This window comes from Pelophylax lessonae, assembly GCF_965119305.1.
Source record: "Pelophylax lessonae genome assembly, chromosome: 5".
Lineage (NCBI taxonomy): Eukaryota > Metazoa > Chordata > Amphibia > Anura > Ranidae > Pelophylax > Pelophylax lessonae.
This window is the reverse complement of record NC_138772.1, coordinates 473,203,299-473,221,370: the sequence shown is the minus strand read 5'-3', so window position 1 is coordinate 473,221,370 and position 18,072 is coordinate 473,203,299. Positions and strand designations below refer to the sequence as shown.

Sequence of the window (18,072 nt, the reverse complement as noted above, 5' to 3'; positions counted from 1 at the left end):
AGCCTTCCTCCAATCCCCTGGTACATCTCCTGTCCTAATACTGTCAGCAAAGATCAGGAACAGTGGTCTAGATATAACCATACTGAGTTCCTTGAGCACTCTCGGATGTACGCCATCCGGGCCTGGTGATTTTTTTGTGTTAAGTTTATCCAGTCTTTCCCTGATTTCCCCCTCTGTTAGCCATAGTGGCAAGTCCTGTGTATTACTACTAACCATACAGTCATGGTCAGTGTACCCTTCCTTTTCCTGCGTAAAGACTGACGAGAAAAAAGAATTCAGCACGGTTGCTTTTTCAGTGTCCTCTGTAACCATCCTCCCATCATCGCTAATTGTGTGCAATATGCTCTGCCCTAGTTTTTTTGCTGTTGATATATTTAAAGAATTTCTTTGGGTTTTTTTTACTATCCTCCGCTATTTGTCTCTCAAAGTTGATTTTAGCCATCTTGATTTCGTGTTTACACTTCTTATTTTCCTCCTTGTATTGCTGGAAGGCCGATACGGTGCCCTCTGATTTATATTTCTTGAAGGCCAATTTTTTTCCCCTAATAAGTTTTTTAACGCTACGGTTTAGCCAGCCAGGTTTGGCTTTGTCTCTTCTAAATTTATTCCCCATAGGAATGCACTGCAAGATGCCTTTGCTTAATATTGTTCTAAAGCATTCCCATTTTTCCTCTGTGGTCAGTGATCCCAGGGTTTGGTCCCAGTTTACCCTTTCCATCAATGAGTACAATTTTGGAAAGTCTGCCCTTCTGAAGTTTAGGGTTCTTATGTTCCCCACTTGCCTTTTTATATTGTTATTTATACTAAATGTGATCATCCTGTGATCGCTAGAGCCCAGGTTGTCCTGGACTCCTACCTCCGAGATTATGTCTGGGTCATTAGTGATCAATAGATCCAGGATAGCATTCTCTCTAGTAGGGGAATCCACCAACTGCGACATGTAGTTATCCTGTAAGGTTTCCGTGAATAGCCGGGCCTTATGCGAGTGTGCAGTCCCCTCTTCCCAGTCAATGTCGGGATAATTGAAGTCCCCCAATATGATGACTGATCCTAGTTTTGCCGCTTTACCTATTAGTGCTAAAAATTCCAGCTCTACCTCCTCCCCTTGGTTAGGTGGCCTATAGCAAACCCCCACAACTACTTTTCCCTTATCTTCTTCCCTATCGAGTTCAACCCACACAGATTCTAAATCCATGCTCATCCCATCCGTAATGTCACTCCTTTCTAGCACCTTTATATTGTTCTTGACATAGAGACATACCCCTCCCCCTCTTTTACCAACCCTGTCCTTCCGGTACACCGAATACCCTTGGATATTGGCCAGCCAGTCATGTGAGGGGTCGAACCAAGTCTCCGTTATTCCCACAAGGTCTATGTCCTCCTCATGTACTAACATGTCCAACTCATCCATCTTATTAGCTAGGCTCCTGGCATTAGCATATACCCCTCTTAGTTTTACGGAAGTTAAACGTGATTGGCGGTTTTGTTTATTTCTGTTTGGTCTGCTGTTCTCCCGCACAGACCCGCCAATTGATGTTGTTGACCTACTGTCGCTATTGACCCTACCTCGTGACATAACGCGTAGGAGGAGCCCTATACCCGGAAGTGACGTTACGAACGGAACTCGATCTCCATAGCGTTTGTTTTGTGGTTTATGCTGAATGAAATTCTACTAAATGTAAGTGGGGGGGGGGGGAGCTGGCAATTTTGCAAAAAAAATGTAATAAAGTAATGAATGTAGTCGTCAGTAAGCAGATTTCATGTGGTTAATCATATAAACCTGACCATGAACTTGGATGGTTGGACTTGACAGTATTTGCCAGATTCTAGAAGGCAGAACTCTCTTTTGAGTGCTCTATATTTCATACGCTTACTTTTTTTTTTTTTTTTTTAAACAAAAGTGTGTTTCTGTGCTGAAGTGTAATGAGTTATCAAAGCGCTGCACCTATGTATCTCCCGAATAACAAATGTGACCTGAAGACAAGCTATGTTGTCAAAAGTATTGGGACATCGGCCTTTACACGCACATGAACCTTAATGACATCCTGGTCTTAGTCTGTAGGGTTCAGCAATGAGTTGGCCCACCCTTTGCAGCTATCAGCTTCAACTCTTCTGGGAAGGCTGTCCACAAGGTTTAGGAGTGTGCCTATGGGAATGTTTGACCATTATTCCATTGCATGTTGAGACACTGATTTTTTTTATTATGTTGAGTCACATGTCACCCCACGGATGGCACTATAAGGTTCAGCAAGTCCAGCAACGACATTAAGGGAACCACATATTTGAAAGGGATTTTTATGGACACACATATTCTCTTTTTTGGACATTTAGCACCAGCTGTAACGCTCCTGCGTTTTATGTATGATGTGGATTTTCAGCTGCAGAAATATTCCACTTCAGTAGTCATGTAGAGAAACGCTGAGACACCATTCCCAACTCTCAATGACTCATGTGTGGATGATCTCAATTCAGCAAGTAAATACACACACTCAATAAGATGTTTCCTAGAGTGACTTATGTATATAGTAACACAGTGATGATAGGCTGAAGAGACAGGTTGGGTAGAGATGGTAGATGACAGACACTTGAAAGGAAATGTTCTTGAAAGTAAGATAGTAGCAGATGGGATGCAGATAGGTTTAGCAATCATGTATGGTAGCAGATGACAGAGTAGCAGGTGGACATACAAGAGAGATCAACCCAGTGCAAGAACAGGTGGTAGTAGGCTCAAGAGCTAGCAATCTTAGATAATGCAGATGTAGTAATAGTCCTTAGTATGCAGAGCTAGATAGTGTAAGCTTTAGTATGAAAGTTATAGAGGTTTCCCCTGTGGGGTACTTATCACTAATAGCAATGTAGCAGAGGAGAGGTTCGGCAAGAGCGGATGATCCGGTAGCGGGATACAGGGATCAGCGCAGCGTGGTTCCGACAGCGAGGTATGCTTGCAAGCATGAGAGCTTCAAGACAGGTTAGCATCAAGGCACAAAGCAGTTTGAACGAACACATGTGAGTGAGAGCCGGCGATCTAAATAGCCATCCAGTCCGGCGCTCAGTGATGACAGCATCAGTCTTAAAGGTGTATGCGCACCTTACCAAAAGAGAATGGTGGGGCGCATATACTTATGAAAGAGTAATTAGGGTACCCAAAGGTACCAGAACATTACAGTACCCCCCCCTTAAGGCCGGCTCCTGAAGGCCTCTGGAGCTGGTTTGTCTGGGTACTTCGCATGAAAATTGCGGATTAATCTAGAGGCATGTATGTCAGAGGTGTTTAGCCAGGTGACGTCTTGGGGTCCATAGTTCTTCCATCGAACCAAGTACTGAAGTCTTCCTCTGTGGATACGAGAATCCAGAATCTCTTTTATCTCATATTCTTCTCCACCTTCAACTTGTACAGGAGGAGGAGGTGGGATAGTAGGCCTTATTCCTTGGTCAGGAACATGGGGCTTCAGTAGCGACACATGGAAAATGGGATGTATTTTGAGGTCTATTGGCAATGTAAGCTGTACTGCAGCTTTTCCAATAAGTTTCTTGATTGGGAAAGGTCCCAAGAACAGAGGTCCAAGCTTTTTGCTAGGGATTTTCAGTCTTAAATTTTTTGTTGAGAGCCAAACGAGGTCCCCGATAGCGTACTGAGGAGAAGGTCTTCTGCGAAGATCATAGTACTTCTTTTGTTGACTATGAGCGTGTGCAATGGTAGTATTAAGCAAACCCAGAGAGTCCTTTATTTGGGTAAGATAGTCTGAAGCTACTGGGTTATTTGAAGGAAGGATGCGTGGTGGAAGAATAGAGGGATGAAACCCATAGTTCAAGTAGAACGGACTCTGCTTGGTCGTACTGTGGGTTGCGTTGTTGTAGGCAAATTCTGCCAGAGGGAGAAGATCCACCCAATCATCCTGTTGGTAAGAAGTGTAACAACGTAAATATTGCTCGATGCATTGGTCGACTCTTTCAGTCTGTCCGTTGGTCTGCGGATGGTAAGGAGAAGTGAGCTTCCGCTCGATCCGTAGTATGTGACATAGTTCTTGCCAGAACTTGGAAATAAATTGTGATCCACGGTCAGACAGAAGAGTTTTTGGGATACCATGTAACTTAAAGACATGTTTCATCAGGAGTTCTGCCGTTTGTTTGGACGAAGGTTGTCTGCGAATAGCAATGAAATGTGCCATTTTTGTCAGATGGTCCACTGACACTAAGATGGTATTAAATCCTTTGGAAGGAGGCAATTCCACTATAAAGTCCAAGGACACAACTTCCCATGGAGTTTGGGGTATTGGTAGACTGCATAGTAGACCGGATGGTCTCGTAGTGTCAATTTTGGACCTGGCACAGACATTGCATGAAGAGACGAATTTTTGTATAGATGTTTTCATGTCAGGCCACCAGAATTGCCTGGTAATCAGATTAAGAGTCTTTGTCATACCCATATGTCCTGCCATAGGCACATCATGCGATAATTCCAAGATCTTGGTGCGTATGGTAGGTGGTATGTAAAGTTTGTTGTTGTAGTAGAGGAAGCCTTCTGCATCAGTATTTAGTTGTGGTGGGGGTGAATCCAAACTTATACCATGCAAAACCTCTTCCTTCAAGGAACGGACAACTCCAATAATGCGTTTGTGAGGTATTATAGGAACGGAAGGGATTTCGAAGCAGTTTTCTTCAGCTAGTCGTGACCGTGCATCCGCCTTTTTGTTCTTATCTGCAGGTGTGTAGGTCACTAGGAAGTTAAACCTTAGAAAGAATAGTGACCATCGTACCTGTCGGTGCGAGAGAGTTTTGTTAGTCTGAAGATATTGGAGATTTTTATGGTCCGTGTATATAAGTATTGGTAATCGGGTGCCTTCGAGTAGATGTCGCCAATTCTCCAGAGCCAATTTTATAGCAAGCAGTTCCTTTTCACCCACGGGGTAATTTATCTCTGGACTGCTTAGGGATTTAGAAAAAAAGGCGACTGGATGAAGTGGTGAAGTGTGAGTTGGTCGTTGGGAGAGTATTGCTCCTACTGCCATGTTTGACGCATCTACTTCCAGAATGTATTGGAGGGATGGGTCTGGATGGCGTAGTATGGGAGCAGAAGTAAACCTTGTCTTTAACAGGTGAAAAGCTTTATTTGCTTCATCTGACCATTTGAATGTTTTTTTAATGCTAGTGAGCTGTGTGAGGGGTCTCACAATGGCAGAGAAGTTTCTAATGAACTTCCTGTAGAAATTTGAAAATCCAAGGAATCGCTGTAGCGCCTTGTGTGTGGTTGGTGTAGGCCAATCCTGAATGCAGGATATCTTACTCATGTCCATCTCGATTCCTGTTTTGGATATGATGTAGCCTAGAAACAGTACCTCTTCTTTATGAAACAAGCATTTTTTCAGTTTCACATAAAGGTTGTGTGCAAGCAATCTCGATAATACTAGTCTTACATGTCTTATGTGTTCAGACAGGGATCGTGAATATATAAGTATATCGTCCAGATATACCACAACACAGACATCTAGTAAGTCTCTGAAAATATCGTTTATAAATCGTTGAAAAACTGCAGGGGCGTTGCATAGCCCGAATGGCATTACAAGATATTCGAACAATCCCTATCTGGTTCTGAATGCAGTCTTCCACTCGTGTCCATCACGGATTCGAATGAGATTGTATGCTCCTTTCAGGTCCAATTTTGAAAAATAGGTAGCTCCACGCACCTGCTCAATGAGCTCAGGGATAAGCGGTAGAGGATAGCGATCTTTTATTGTAATAGCATTCAATTGCCTATAGTCGATGATAGGCCTGAGACTTGAGTCCTTATTGCGGACAAAAAAGAGTCCTGCTGCTGTGGAAGAAGTGGAAGGTCTAATAAAACCTTTTTCCAAATTCTCATCCAAATAGTCTTTGAGATGGGAAAGTTCATCCTGTGAAAGAGGATAAACATGACCGAACTGCAATTTGCTATTTGGGAGTAGATCAATGCTACAATCATAGATCCTGATAACATAGTGGTGCAATCTCATCTGTCACCACAGACAGGATCTTCCCGAAAGACGGGAGGTTACACGTACCCTCGCAATAGCAAGAGAGGAAAGTCAGGGTCCGTTCCACTTGAAAGGATGACTAATGAATCATTTGATGCATGTGTCTTTACAGAGGAAGACATTCTAAGATTGCTGTCTAAAGTGAAGACAAATAAGTCACAGGGTCCTGATGAGATACACCCAAGATTATTAAAAGAGCTTAGTGGTGAGCTGGCAAAACCATTAACAGATCTATTTAACCAATCATTAGTAACAGGAGTCGTCCCGGAAGATTGGAAATTGGCAAATGTCGTGCCCATTCACAAGAAAGGTAGTAGGGAGGAATCGAGCAACTATAGACCAGTGAGTCTGACATCAATAGTAGGCAAATTAATGGAAACCCTATTAAAGGATAGGATTGTGGAACATCTTAAATCCCATGGATTGCAAGATGAAAAACAACATGGGTTTACTTCAGGGAGATCATGTCAAACAAATCTTATAGATTTTTTTGACTGGGTGACTAAAATAATAGACGGTGGAGGTGCAGTAGACATTGCATATCTAGATTTTAGTAAGGCTTTTGACACTGTCCCACATAGAAGACTTATCAATAAACTGCAGTCATTGAGCATGGACTCCCATATTGTTGAGTGGATTAGGCAGTGGCTGAGTGACAGACAACAGAGGGTTGTAGTCAATGGAGAACATTCAGAACAAGGTCATGTTACCAGTGGGGTACCTCAGGGATCTGTACTGGGACCAATTTTGTTTAATATCTTTATAAGTGATATTGCAAAAGGCCTCGATGGTAAGGTTTGTCTTTTTGCTGATGACACAAAGATATGTAACAGGGTTGATGTTCCTGGAGGGAAACGCCAAATGGAAAAGGATTTAGGAAAACTAGAAGAATGGTCAGAACTCTGGCAACTGAAATTTAATGTGGATAAGTGCAAGATAATGCACCTGGGGTGTAAAAACCCAAGGGCAGAATATAGAATATTTGACACAGTCCTGACCTCAGTATCTGAGGAAAGGGATTTAGGAGTAATTATTTCAGAAGACTTAAAGGTGGGAAGACAATGTAATAGAGCAGCACGAAATGCCAGCAGAATGCTTGGATGTATAGGGAGAGGTATAAGCAGTAGAAAGAGAGAAGTGCTTATGCCGCTGTACAGAACACTGGTGAGACCTTACTTGGAGTATTGTGCGCAGTACTGGAGGCCATATCTCCAGAAGGATATAGATACTCTAGAGAGAGTTCAGAGAAGAGCTACTAAACTAGTACATGGATTGCAGGAAAAAACTTACCAGGAAAGGATAAAGGACCTTAACATGTATAGCTTGGAAGAAAGAAGAGACAGAGGGGATATGATAGAAACTTTTAAATACATAAAGGGAATCAACTCGGTAAAGGAGGAGAGCATATTTAAAAGAAGAAAAACTACCACAAGAGGACACAGTTTTAAATTAGAGGGCAAAGGTTTAAAAGTAATATGAGGAAGTATTACTTTACTGAGAGAGTAGTGGATGCATGGAATAACCTTCCTGCAGAAGTGGTAGCTGCAAATACAGTGAAGGAGTTTAAGCATGCATGGGATAGGCATAAGGCTATCCTTCATATAAGATAGGGCCAGGGACTATTCATAGGATTCAGATATATTGGGCAGACTAGATGGGCCAAATGGTTTTTATCTGCCGACACATTCTATGTTTCTATGTTCCTTCCAATCTATGGTTGGTTGATGTGTGTGCAACCAGGGAAGTCCCAAAACAATGGGAAAGTGGGGTGAAGGTATTAGATCGAAGGTAGTGGTCTCCATATGAGACCCGTTAGTAGTGACTAGGAGTGCCTGTGTCTGATTAGTGATCGGACCAGAGGATAAAGGAACACTGTTAATAAGACTCACTGAGACAGGTTTAAGTTTAGAAATAATAGGAACTTTATTTAAAGCAGCAAAACGTATGTCAATATAATTTCCACAAGATCCTGTGTCAATCATGGCCTTAGTAGTAATCCTGTTCTGGTCCCACTGTAATGTTAAGCAAACAGAAAGGTAAGGGTTAGTGATTGAAGTTGTCAATCCCCCTAGGAGGACATGTGAACACTCACCCTTCTTTTTGTAGACTAGGGGACAGACGTTTATCTTGTGATCCGGGGATGCACAGTACAAGCAGAGATTACCAGATCGTCTTCTGGCTCTTTCCATAGTTGATAGAGGTGGGCGTATGGTTCCTACCTCCATAGGAACGGGGTCAACGGCCGAAATCCGAGAAGAACTGGATAATGGCATTCCCATTTTCTCAGCCTTTCTTTCTCGTAGTCTTCTATCTATGGTGATACTGAGTTGTATCAATGCATCCAGGGTTTTTGGCAGATCCGCTTGGGCGAGCTCGTCTTTAACGGCCTCTGATAGGCCAAGCCTAAATTGGGATTTCAGGGATGCATCATTCCATTCTGAATCAAGGGTCCATCTCTTGAATTCTGCGACAAAGTCTTCTACAGGTCTCCCACCTTGTTTCAAGGATCTTAATTGAAGATCGGCAGTACTCTGCCTATTGGGATCATCATATAGGCTAGTGAGTTCTGCTAGGAACAAGGCATAGGAGTTGAGAAGCTGGTCGCTTTTCTCAAAAAGAGAGTCTGCCCAGGCCCGAGGATCGCCTGTTAGGTAAGAAATAATAGTACAAACCTTAATGTGATCAGTAAGGTAGGTACGGGGTTTTAGCAAGAAAAGTAACTCACATGCGTTTTTAAATTCGCGAAATTTTTTGCGATCGCCTGTAAATACCAAAGGAGGATTTATTTTGGGTTCAGGGGACTGAGCAGTGGTAAGTTGTGTCAGTCTAATTACCTGCTGCGACAGAGCCTGATTGTCTTCTTTTAATTCAGCAAGTGCGTGTATTAACGCAGGTACTTGCTGTTTTAATTGTGTCATCTGAGTGGTTATTTCTGCTGAATCCATTTGTGGTTCGTTCAATCTGTAACGGCACCTTACCAAAATAGAATGGTGGGGCGCATATACTTATGAAAGAGTAATTAGGGTACCCAAAGGTACCAGAACATTACACCAGCACTTTTACTGCGATTTTTGCAGGATTGTTTTTTGGCTTTTGTGATTATTTGCACTGATTGTGATAATTTGCACATAATGGTTTGCACAGAATTGTGATTTTGCACGTGATTATTTGCACTGGAATGTGATCATTTGCACATTATTATAAGAATTTTTTAGGTTTTTAGTACAACATAAGGTACCATTTTTACAGTATTTTATATCCACTAATCATGTTTGAGATTTGATATTACCACTAGTACACTTATGGTATTGGCAACAATTAGAGCAGAACCTCTACCCAATATTTTAATTTTTAATACACACATTTTGACACCACAAATTGGTGACTGATGACTTGGTATTGGCGCATCACAGAACACATTTTATTAAAGGTGAAATGTAATCACTCTTCACAATTGTGGTGAAAGTAGCAAGTGCCAGTCTGGTATCTTGCAGCTGGATGTTCTAGCCCAATTAAAATGAGGGCGAGAAAGTAATTCAAATTTTGGGACCCGCCCACAATGATGTTGTTGGATGACACCGAGCATTGCTCCCTGATGGAACCACTTTAATGTCCTGGAATACACTATAATATTTGCATTTTCTTACCGTACTTGTCTAGAATTCTGTACTCTTGAGTTTGTATATCTTTTTGCTGCAGCAAAACTTTAACTGTGTTTTTTTTTTTTAATAATAAATACAAAAATCAATAATGCTAAAATAATTACGAGTATACATTTCTCCATCAATAATTCATCCTTTTTCTACTTTAGGAAGACAAGACTACAAGAAAAACAAGCCTGTATTAAAAGCAGCAAGACTAAAAGCAGAAGCCAAGAAAACAGCAATAGGGATTAAGGTAGACATGTATTTGATGGCTCACATTAACTTTCACTGCATGTCTACTTCCCTTTTCCCCCAGGATGTGCTGTGTGAATATTGATTTCTGAGAGAGATTGCTTATGACACTTCAAACTCGGAGTAGAATGGCTGCCTCTAAAATATTTATCATCTACTGCTTTACTTAAGGCATCGATTAACCCTCTAACTGCTTCTTATTATGGGTTTTAAAGGTCTGCCATTTAAACTGAATTTTTGTTAAATTAAGCCAACATATAGAATAAGTTTGGGAGTTCTACAAAACCCAATTTACAAAGAACATGCCAGGATTGAAAAATGATAGCTGCCATTGCGGATATGCTTTTAAAAGGTGAAGGCTCCAGGGCTGAATCTTACTTTACTACTTTGTGAATCAGTGGTCTGGATCAAGTGTGTGTTTATCAAATGTCCTGACACATTACAGCACATGTGAGATTATTCATGATCAATGACTCACCTATTCTTAAAACAAGGACAACCTTGGAGCTTGCATCTTTCAGACTTCAGTTGGCACTGTATTGTATTTCCATCTTGAGAACCTCCATTCAGGAGATATTGCAAAGAGATGGATTAGATAAGGGATTAGATTAAAAAGACAAGAAATTATTCTATTGACAGTTGATGTACTCCAACACAAAGTACAGCTTGTGCAATATGATTTTCCATACATTTGGCCATAAATACTGTACATCTGGATAAATCTGACAGAGCATGATGATTATGTCTAGATTATTAAAGAGATAGTGAAAAGGGTGTATAATGGCCACTTACAGTAGTAGATTCTGTCATAAAAGGAGCAGATATCCACACCATCTTTTTGACATCTGAATGGTAGGTGTTCGCTATCCTTGGGAGTTGATTTTATTCCATAGATGAGCCCATTATCAGACATATTAGGTCTAAAATATAGACAACTATCTGATAATCCATCCTGGTGCAGACTCATATTGGCTGTTTGAATAAAAGGCATTAAAGTACATATCCTTCAGAGGTTGATTTAACTAATAGGGTTTGATTCCAAAATTATGTGCAGAGCACTTCTGCAACCAGGTTCTCCTGTTGAACGTGGGAAAATCTAGCACAAATCCTTCACATGTAGGGTTAAACCACACAGTTTTATGCAAATCAGGGCATCACACTGTTGTGTTTTGATAAAATCCCAATTCAGTTTTGATAATTTATTCCAAAAGTAATCACATCGGTTTACATAGTTACATAGTTAGTGAGGTTGAAAAAAGACACCAGTCCATCCAGTTCAATCCATAGTGTGTGTGTGTTAATAGTACATCGTATACCCCTGTATGTTGTGGGTGGGAAGGGTGTTTTACTACCAACAGAGACTAGGTTTACATAGAAAATGCACCAAATATTTTGGTGCTGGTTTCCTGAATTGTTCATCTGTTATATTCCTTGTGTATCAAAGTGTAAAAGTCTGTGTCCATCAGCCTGCCTAAATGTGAGGTTTTTTTTTTTTTTTTGTTTGTTTTTGTTTTGTAAGGAATGACACTGCCCTATTCAATATGTCATTAGGCAAACTTGGATTTGACTTGAATCCAAATGAGTAATAAACACGTATGACGCATGGAACCTCTTCTATGTGTTCATAGTCTCTGTGAATCCGAATAACAATATAACCGAGGATACATTATCCTTCTAGCATACTCTGCTTCAGCACTGACAGGTCTACACTTTCTGTTGCCATCTCTTCTGTCACTTTTTCCGCACTGACAACTTCTTGCTTTGGCCACTGGGTGTCAACTGATGATGTAACTCTTCTGCATGCACATTGAAGTTACATCCTCCTGGCACTGACTCCATTCTCTGCGTCTTACAGATGCTTTTAGTTTTAGGCTGGGAGAACACAATACGCAGGCATAAAAAAAAAAGCTTGGAAAAAAAAAAAGAGAAGGTTTTCTACTCAATCTCTTCTACCAAACCATCCTACTGCCCTTTTAAAATGGTAGCAACAGTCATTCCTTGTTTCCTAAGTTCCTTTTTGAAAGAGCAGCTAAGGCTGTTTCTTGCTGCAACTTTGTGCATGGTTTTATCACCCTCATTGGACTGAGAAATATTGCAAGAGCCAGTTAAGTGTCCATCGTAAAAAAATGTATATATTTTTTCCAGTTTGTTTTGGGCTGAGTTTAGAAGAAAGCTAGTGTTTCAAATGGAATGCTAGTTTTCTATTTGCCCTAGAGGTGACTAGGGATGATCGAACTTTTGAAAATTTCGGTTCGACCAGAACACCCGAACTTCCCGAAAGTTCGGCCCGGATTTCAGAACCCCATTGAAATAAATGGGACCCGAACTTCGGTGCCTAGGGTTCTGGGTCACGCACCAGGGACTATTAATCACACAAGAAAAGTTATTTAAAATTGTTGTTTTTGATAGAGAGCCAATTAGTGGAAAAAAAAATTAGATTTCTTTGGATTTAGTGTCTGGGGGGTCTAAAAAGTGTACCTGTGAAGTTTCAGCTCTGTAGCATGTCCAGAACCAGAAAAAAAAGATTGTTTGTATTAGAATTGCAGTAGAGCAGGATAGTGGCTCCGCTATTTTCACACCCGGCTGTTTTTGTTGCAGGCGTTTATTGGGCTTTTTGTGGACGTCTTTGGAGGCAGGCATGACATCTGAACTTCTGTGTAGGGGGTATATATACACACACGTATGTATATATACACATACACATATATAGGTGTGAAAGTAGCAGAACCCTATGCCTGCACTAATGAAATCATTTGCAGGCATAGGGCTCCGCTCCTATCACACCTATATGTGTGTATGTGTGTATGTGTATAAATACAAAAAAACGCCTGCAACACAAACGCCCAGGTGTGTTGTTGCAGGCGTTTTTTTGGGCATTTTTTGGGCGTCTTTGGAGGCAGGCATAACATCTGAACTTCTGTATAGGGGTATATATATATACACACACTTATATGTATTTATACACATACACTCATATAGGTGTGATGGGAGCGAAGCCCTATGCCTGCAAATAATTTCATTAGCGCAGGCATAGGGTTTTGCTACTTTCACACCTATATACGTGTATGTGTATTAATACATATATGTGTGTGTGTATATATACCCCTACACAGAAGTTCAGATGTTATGCCTGCCTCCAAAGACGCCCAAAAAATGCCCAAAAAAACGCCTGCAACACAAACGCCCAGGTGTGTTGTTGCAGGCGTTTTTTTGGGCATTTTTTGGGCGTCTTTGGAGGCAGGCATGACATCTGAACTTCTGTATAGGGGTATATATACACACACACTTATATGTATTTATACACATACACTCATATAGGTGTGATAGGAGCGAAGCCCTATGCCTGCAAATAATTTCATTAGGGCAGGCATAGGGTTCTGCTACTTTCACACCTATATATGTGTATGTGTATATATACAAACATCTGTGTGTGTATATATACCCCTACACAGAAGTTCAGATGTCATGCCTGCCTCCAAAGACGTCCACAAAAAAGCCCAATAAACGCCTCCAACAAAAACGGCCAGGTGTGAAAGTAGCGAAGCCACTATCCTGCTCTACTGCAATGCTAATACAAAAGATCTTTTTTCTATGGCGGTCACCCTGACATGGAAGGGTTTGGTCACCCTGCCATAGCAGTCGAGTCAGTTCACCCTACACTACACTATGGTCACCCTGACACTTAACACTTTCCCTACAGAAACTAGATTTTTGAATCTAACTATAGTGGAAAATAGTACCCTAACTACACTAGATATCCCTTTCCTTACACTAATAATTGCTAAATGACACTTTTGAAGCAGGGGTAACAGAACTGCTTCCACTCTCTTCCACATCCCTGTATTACAATGCTAGAGATTTGGCGGGGCTATCTTGTATACTGGGGGGCGTATTCACTACTGATTGGCCTCCCTAGTCACTCCAAACACATTCCTAGCATCCTCCTGCCCCCTCAATTGGCTTTTACTGATGGTTCTGGTCCAATCACTGGCTTTTAAAGCCCAGTTCCTGTCCCATTGCATTTTGGTCGGTTCTGGTTCCCGAATTCCAAACTTTTTCAGTAAAACCCGAACCGTTCAATCATCCCTAGAGGTGACGTGTTTTTATTCACCCACTCAGAGCAGAAATTCTGATCCAAGCAAAATTCCATTTACACTGATCATTAAAGCCCAACTCCAGACTCCTCTCGAGCTGCCTTCTCCCCTTAAAGGTCCCCCATGCTGTATTTTAAGCTATTTATTTTAATAGCTTTTCTTAAGTTTTTGGGCTGGTCAAATGACACTGCAAATGAAACTTCTCTTTGTTTTTACTGCTTTAATACACTGTGAATGAAGACCACCATGGTGAACACCCAGCATAGTGATCATTCAGCTGGAAAGACTGAAGGCATCCTGTGGTCAAAAAGAGGTACTGAGTAGGACATATCTAGATAGAAGCTTAGCCTTGTGACTCGAGCTGTTTTTTTTTTGTACTTTTTAGAGTGGCTGTAAAGCTCAGAAATACAATATGAACAAAGCATATATAGTGTGTATTTGTCTCAATTAAGAGCTTTAAGTCTGCTGCTTTGTTCCTCTATCAGCATGAATTACTTCTGACAAGTTTTCCTGACACCAAGAGGAAAAAGGTGATGGGGAGGGACCTTTAGCACACAGAATGCGATTGACAACCTCAGCTCTATTCCTGCGTGCTGTGTGAAGGGGTGTATGCCCTGTCCCTCCCAACTAGCTTTCAGGGCTGTCCTCACTGAGCTCAGCAGAGTAACTTTGGCTCTCTGCCCCTTTTTTTCTGAACGCTCAGGCAAGTTTTAAAAGTTCTAGACTTTGAACGTATGAAGAGAAGACTTCAGATAAATAGGTACAACTTGTGTAGGAGGATTTGTTTCATCTCTGTGTACCACATGAGGCCAGTCCCTTCACTGGGTTTGTGTAAGGGTTTACAACCACTTTAAGGGATCATGCACACAGGCGCTTTGTGGCATACAATATAAATTAATGAAAAAGGTGCGCAAACCAATAAGTGTAGAATAGAAGCAGCACTGTGAAATAGATAAGTATGTAGAATAGGATTATAATAAATAAATAATTATAAATTATAAAAGTGCGCTTCTTTAATGATAAACAAACGTGTCCTATCACCATATGATGCAATAAAGTGTAACACATGAAAAATCAAGTAGTAAAAGTCCTTCAAAATTGAGCAAGGTCTCTTTCAAATGAAGGTAAGTGATGGCCACTGATTCCTTGTCAGAGTGACAGGTAAAGAAATTCAAACAGATGTGGTTTCACTGGTGTAAAAGGTGCTCAGGTTGCCTCTTACCGCAAAATAAATCCAAATATCATAATGATGGGTGAACTAACGGTGAGTAGTGATGGTGACACTCTATAGTGAAGGTGGATTCTTACCACAAATAAGGGAGAATTGAGCTGTAGCTGTGATACCGAAGAATCCAATTCCTGGTCAGCTTGGAATGGATATAATGCAGTAAAGAAGTCGCTTGATCCATCCATCCCAGTGGAGATTATATCCATTCCAAGCTGACCAGGAATTGGATTCTTCGGTATCACAGCTACAGCTCACTTCTCCCTTATTTGTGGTAAGAATCCACCTTCACTGTAGGGTGTCACCATCACTACTCACCGTTAGTTCACCCATCATTATGATATTTAGATTTATTTTGCGGTAAGAGGCAACCTGAGCACCTTTTACACCAGTGAAACCAAATCTGTTTGAATTTCTTCACCTATCACTCTGACACGGAACCAGTGGCTATCACTTGCCTTCATTTGAAAGAGACTTTGTTCATTTTTGAAGGACTTTTACTACTTGATTTTTCATGTGTTACACTTTATTGCATCATATGGTGATATGACACGTTTGTTTATCATTTAAGAAGCGCACTTTTATAATTTATAATTATTTATTATAATCCTGTTCTACATACAATATAAATTGTGGGTGTATGTTCACACCCAGGATACACAGCTGCCGCCAATAGTAATTAATGTTATGCAGATTCATGCTGTTATTTGTTTTCCATGGGTGTCCAACCTGCGGCCCTACAGCTGTTGAAGAACTTCAAGTCCCATGAGTCATTGCAAGGCTGACAGTTGCAAACAGGACTACCAATGGCAGAGGCATGATGGGGCTTGTAGTTCTGCAACAGCTTGAGGGCCGCAGGTTGGACCTCCATGGTTTAAACCAAAGCACTCGTAAAGGCGTATGCCTCTAAAAGCAAACTATCGGAGTCCAGGGCTGTACGCATTTGTGGGTTACACAGGTAGGAGCATAAACCTGCGCATACAGCAAATTATTACTATGGTAGGCTGTACACGGCAGTTGTGCATCAGGAATTGTACAAAGATGACAGTCCTAGAGCTTGCACCCATAGGTCTGCAGTGCCAGCTATCATCATTTTATAATAACCCGTTTCTTTTATTAGATGATATTTTTATATTTGCCTGATGTTCAGCTTCAAATAATTGGTAAGCAGTGATGGTCTTTTCTTGTCCAGCACCAGCGCATGCAAATAAAACTGGCAACGATTTTACTAGACACACACTGTCTACAAGTGTACACGTTTTATTTAGGAAAAAAAAAAAAAAGATATTAAAATATGTTAAAACAGAAGCGCTTTCCCCTTGTATGTGGCAGATGAAAAATCAATTTTTACAAGTTCTAGCTAATAGGAAATGCCAAGGTATTACTACCAAGCTGTACCAGCTGCTCAGCCTCCAGATGATGGATTTGGGTCTCTTCCAGTATTTGCTATTCTAATCATGAAACAGTGATTTTTTTTTTCCACTCCCTCCTCCTGACTGCAGACCTTGATCAGGCACTGCCATGCGATGTAGCATGTTTTCACAACATAATCTCTGCAGTTAGTGCCGTGTGTCAGTTTTTAATGAGGAAAAGGAAATTGCCTTTCTGTTCAAAGATGTATCATTAACCTATGTTTCTTTTTCTTGTTGCTTTCATTTTAATTTGGTTTGATGGTCTTTCTTTTTGCTTGTTTCCGGCATTATTTTACACTCCTGAGCTTTTTTCCAAAACAGTTTAAAGGGAAACTATCACTTTTTAGTTTTATTTTGCTGGTGTATATACCAATTCATTTATAAATTGAACATGAAAAAACTTAATCTGTTTTACCTGCTGTCCATTCAGTCCTGAGATTTACATAGCTCTGCAACACAGAATAGATATGCCTCAAAGGAAAAGGGGCGGGGGTGATATTGCCTGCTGCAGTTTTACTTTCATTTGCCGATCTCTTCCCCAACCCCATCCTGTGGCTGAACAGTGACAGGAAGTGGCAGAAGACAGATGAGCTTTAAAAACAAAGATCACTTTGTTTTCACCTGCTATCAGCTAGAACTTCAGAACACCTGATTGGCTACTCGTGCTGCTTCTTTCTCCCCTTGTCTAAGCTCTGCTTTACTGGGGACTTCAAGAGATTAATACCAAGGCAAGATTTGATACTTGGACTGTGTGTATTACAGAGCTACATTAGTTTGTGCCTTATGTACTTTAAAGTGGTTGTAGTCAGAAGGTTTTTTATCTTCAAGCAGTAGTATCCCCGTACAGGGAAAACAAAAAAAAAAAAAACCCTGCAAGACAATGGCATAATGTGCTAGTACGCATCGCATACTAGCACATTATTAAATACTTCGCTTAGAACGAAGCCCGGACACGGTCGCCCGGACACCGCTGAGGGAGCTGTCATGTTCCCACAGCGTCTCGTCCGGATTCGGCGGCTCCAGAGCTGTGAGTGGCCGGAGCCACGATGATGTCACCCCTGCCCATGCATGCGGGAATTCCCTTTCTGGCAAGGACCTTCAGAGCACGTGCACCGCTGGTGTCAGCTGTGGCATGCAGGGTGTATATCTCCTAAACCATGCAGGTTTAGGAGATATTAATTTTACCTACAGGCAAGCCTTTTTATAGGCTTAGTAAAAGTTAAAAAGCGGAGTATAGTACCGCTTTAATGCATTTTATGTATTAGGATGAAAAGCCTTCTGTGTGCAGCAGCCCCCCTCAGCCCGCCAAATACTTACCTGAGGTCCATCTAGATCCAGCAATGTTGCAGGAGTGTCTCGACTGCCCGGGACTCTCCTCATTGGCTGGGACAGCAGCGTGGCGCCAGTGGCTCCCGCTGCTGTCAATCAAAATCA

General features: G+C 41.3%; 1 protein-coding gene across 2 annotated transcripts in view; it reads left to right on the top strand.

The window, feature by feature from the left end:
* Positions 1 to 18,072, top strand: part of TRIQK (triple QxxK/R motif containing) — a 317,628-nt gene that overhangs the window by 204,741 nt on the left and 94,815 nt on the right. For both annotated transcript variants that reach the window (XM_082258324.1, XM_082258323.1), the window contains one exon: positions 9,823 to 9,908. In XM_082258324.1, coding sequence (XP_082114450.1) covers positions 9,823 to 9,908 — 86 coding nt within the window. The remainder of the gene's footprint in view (positions 1 to 9,822; positions 9,909 to 18,072) is intronic.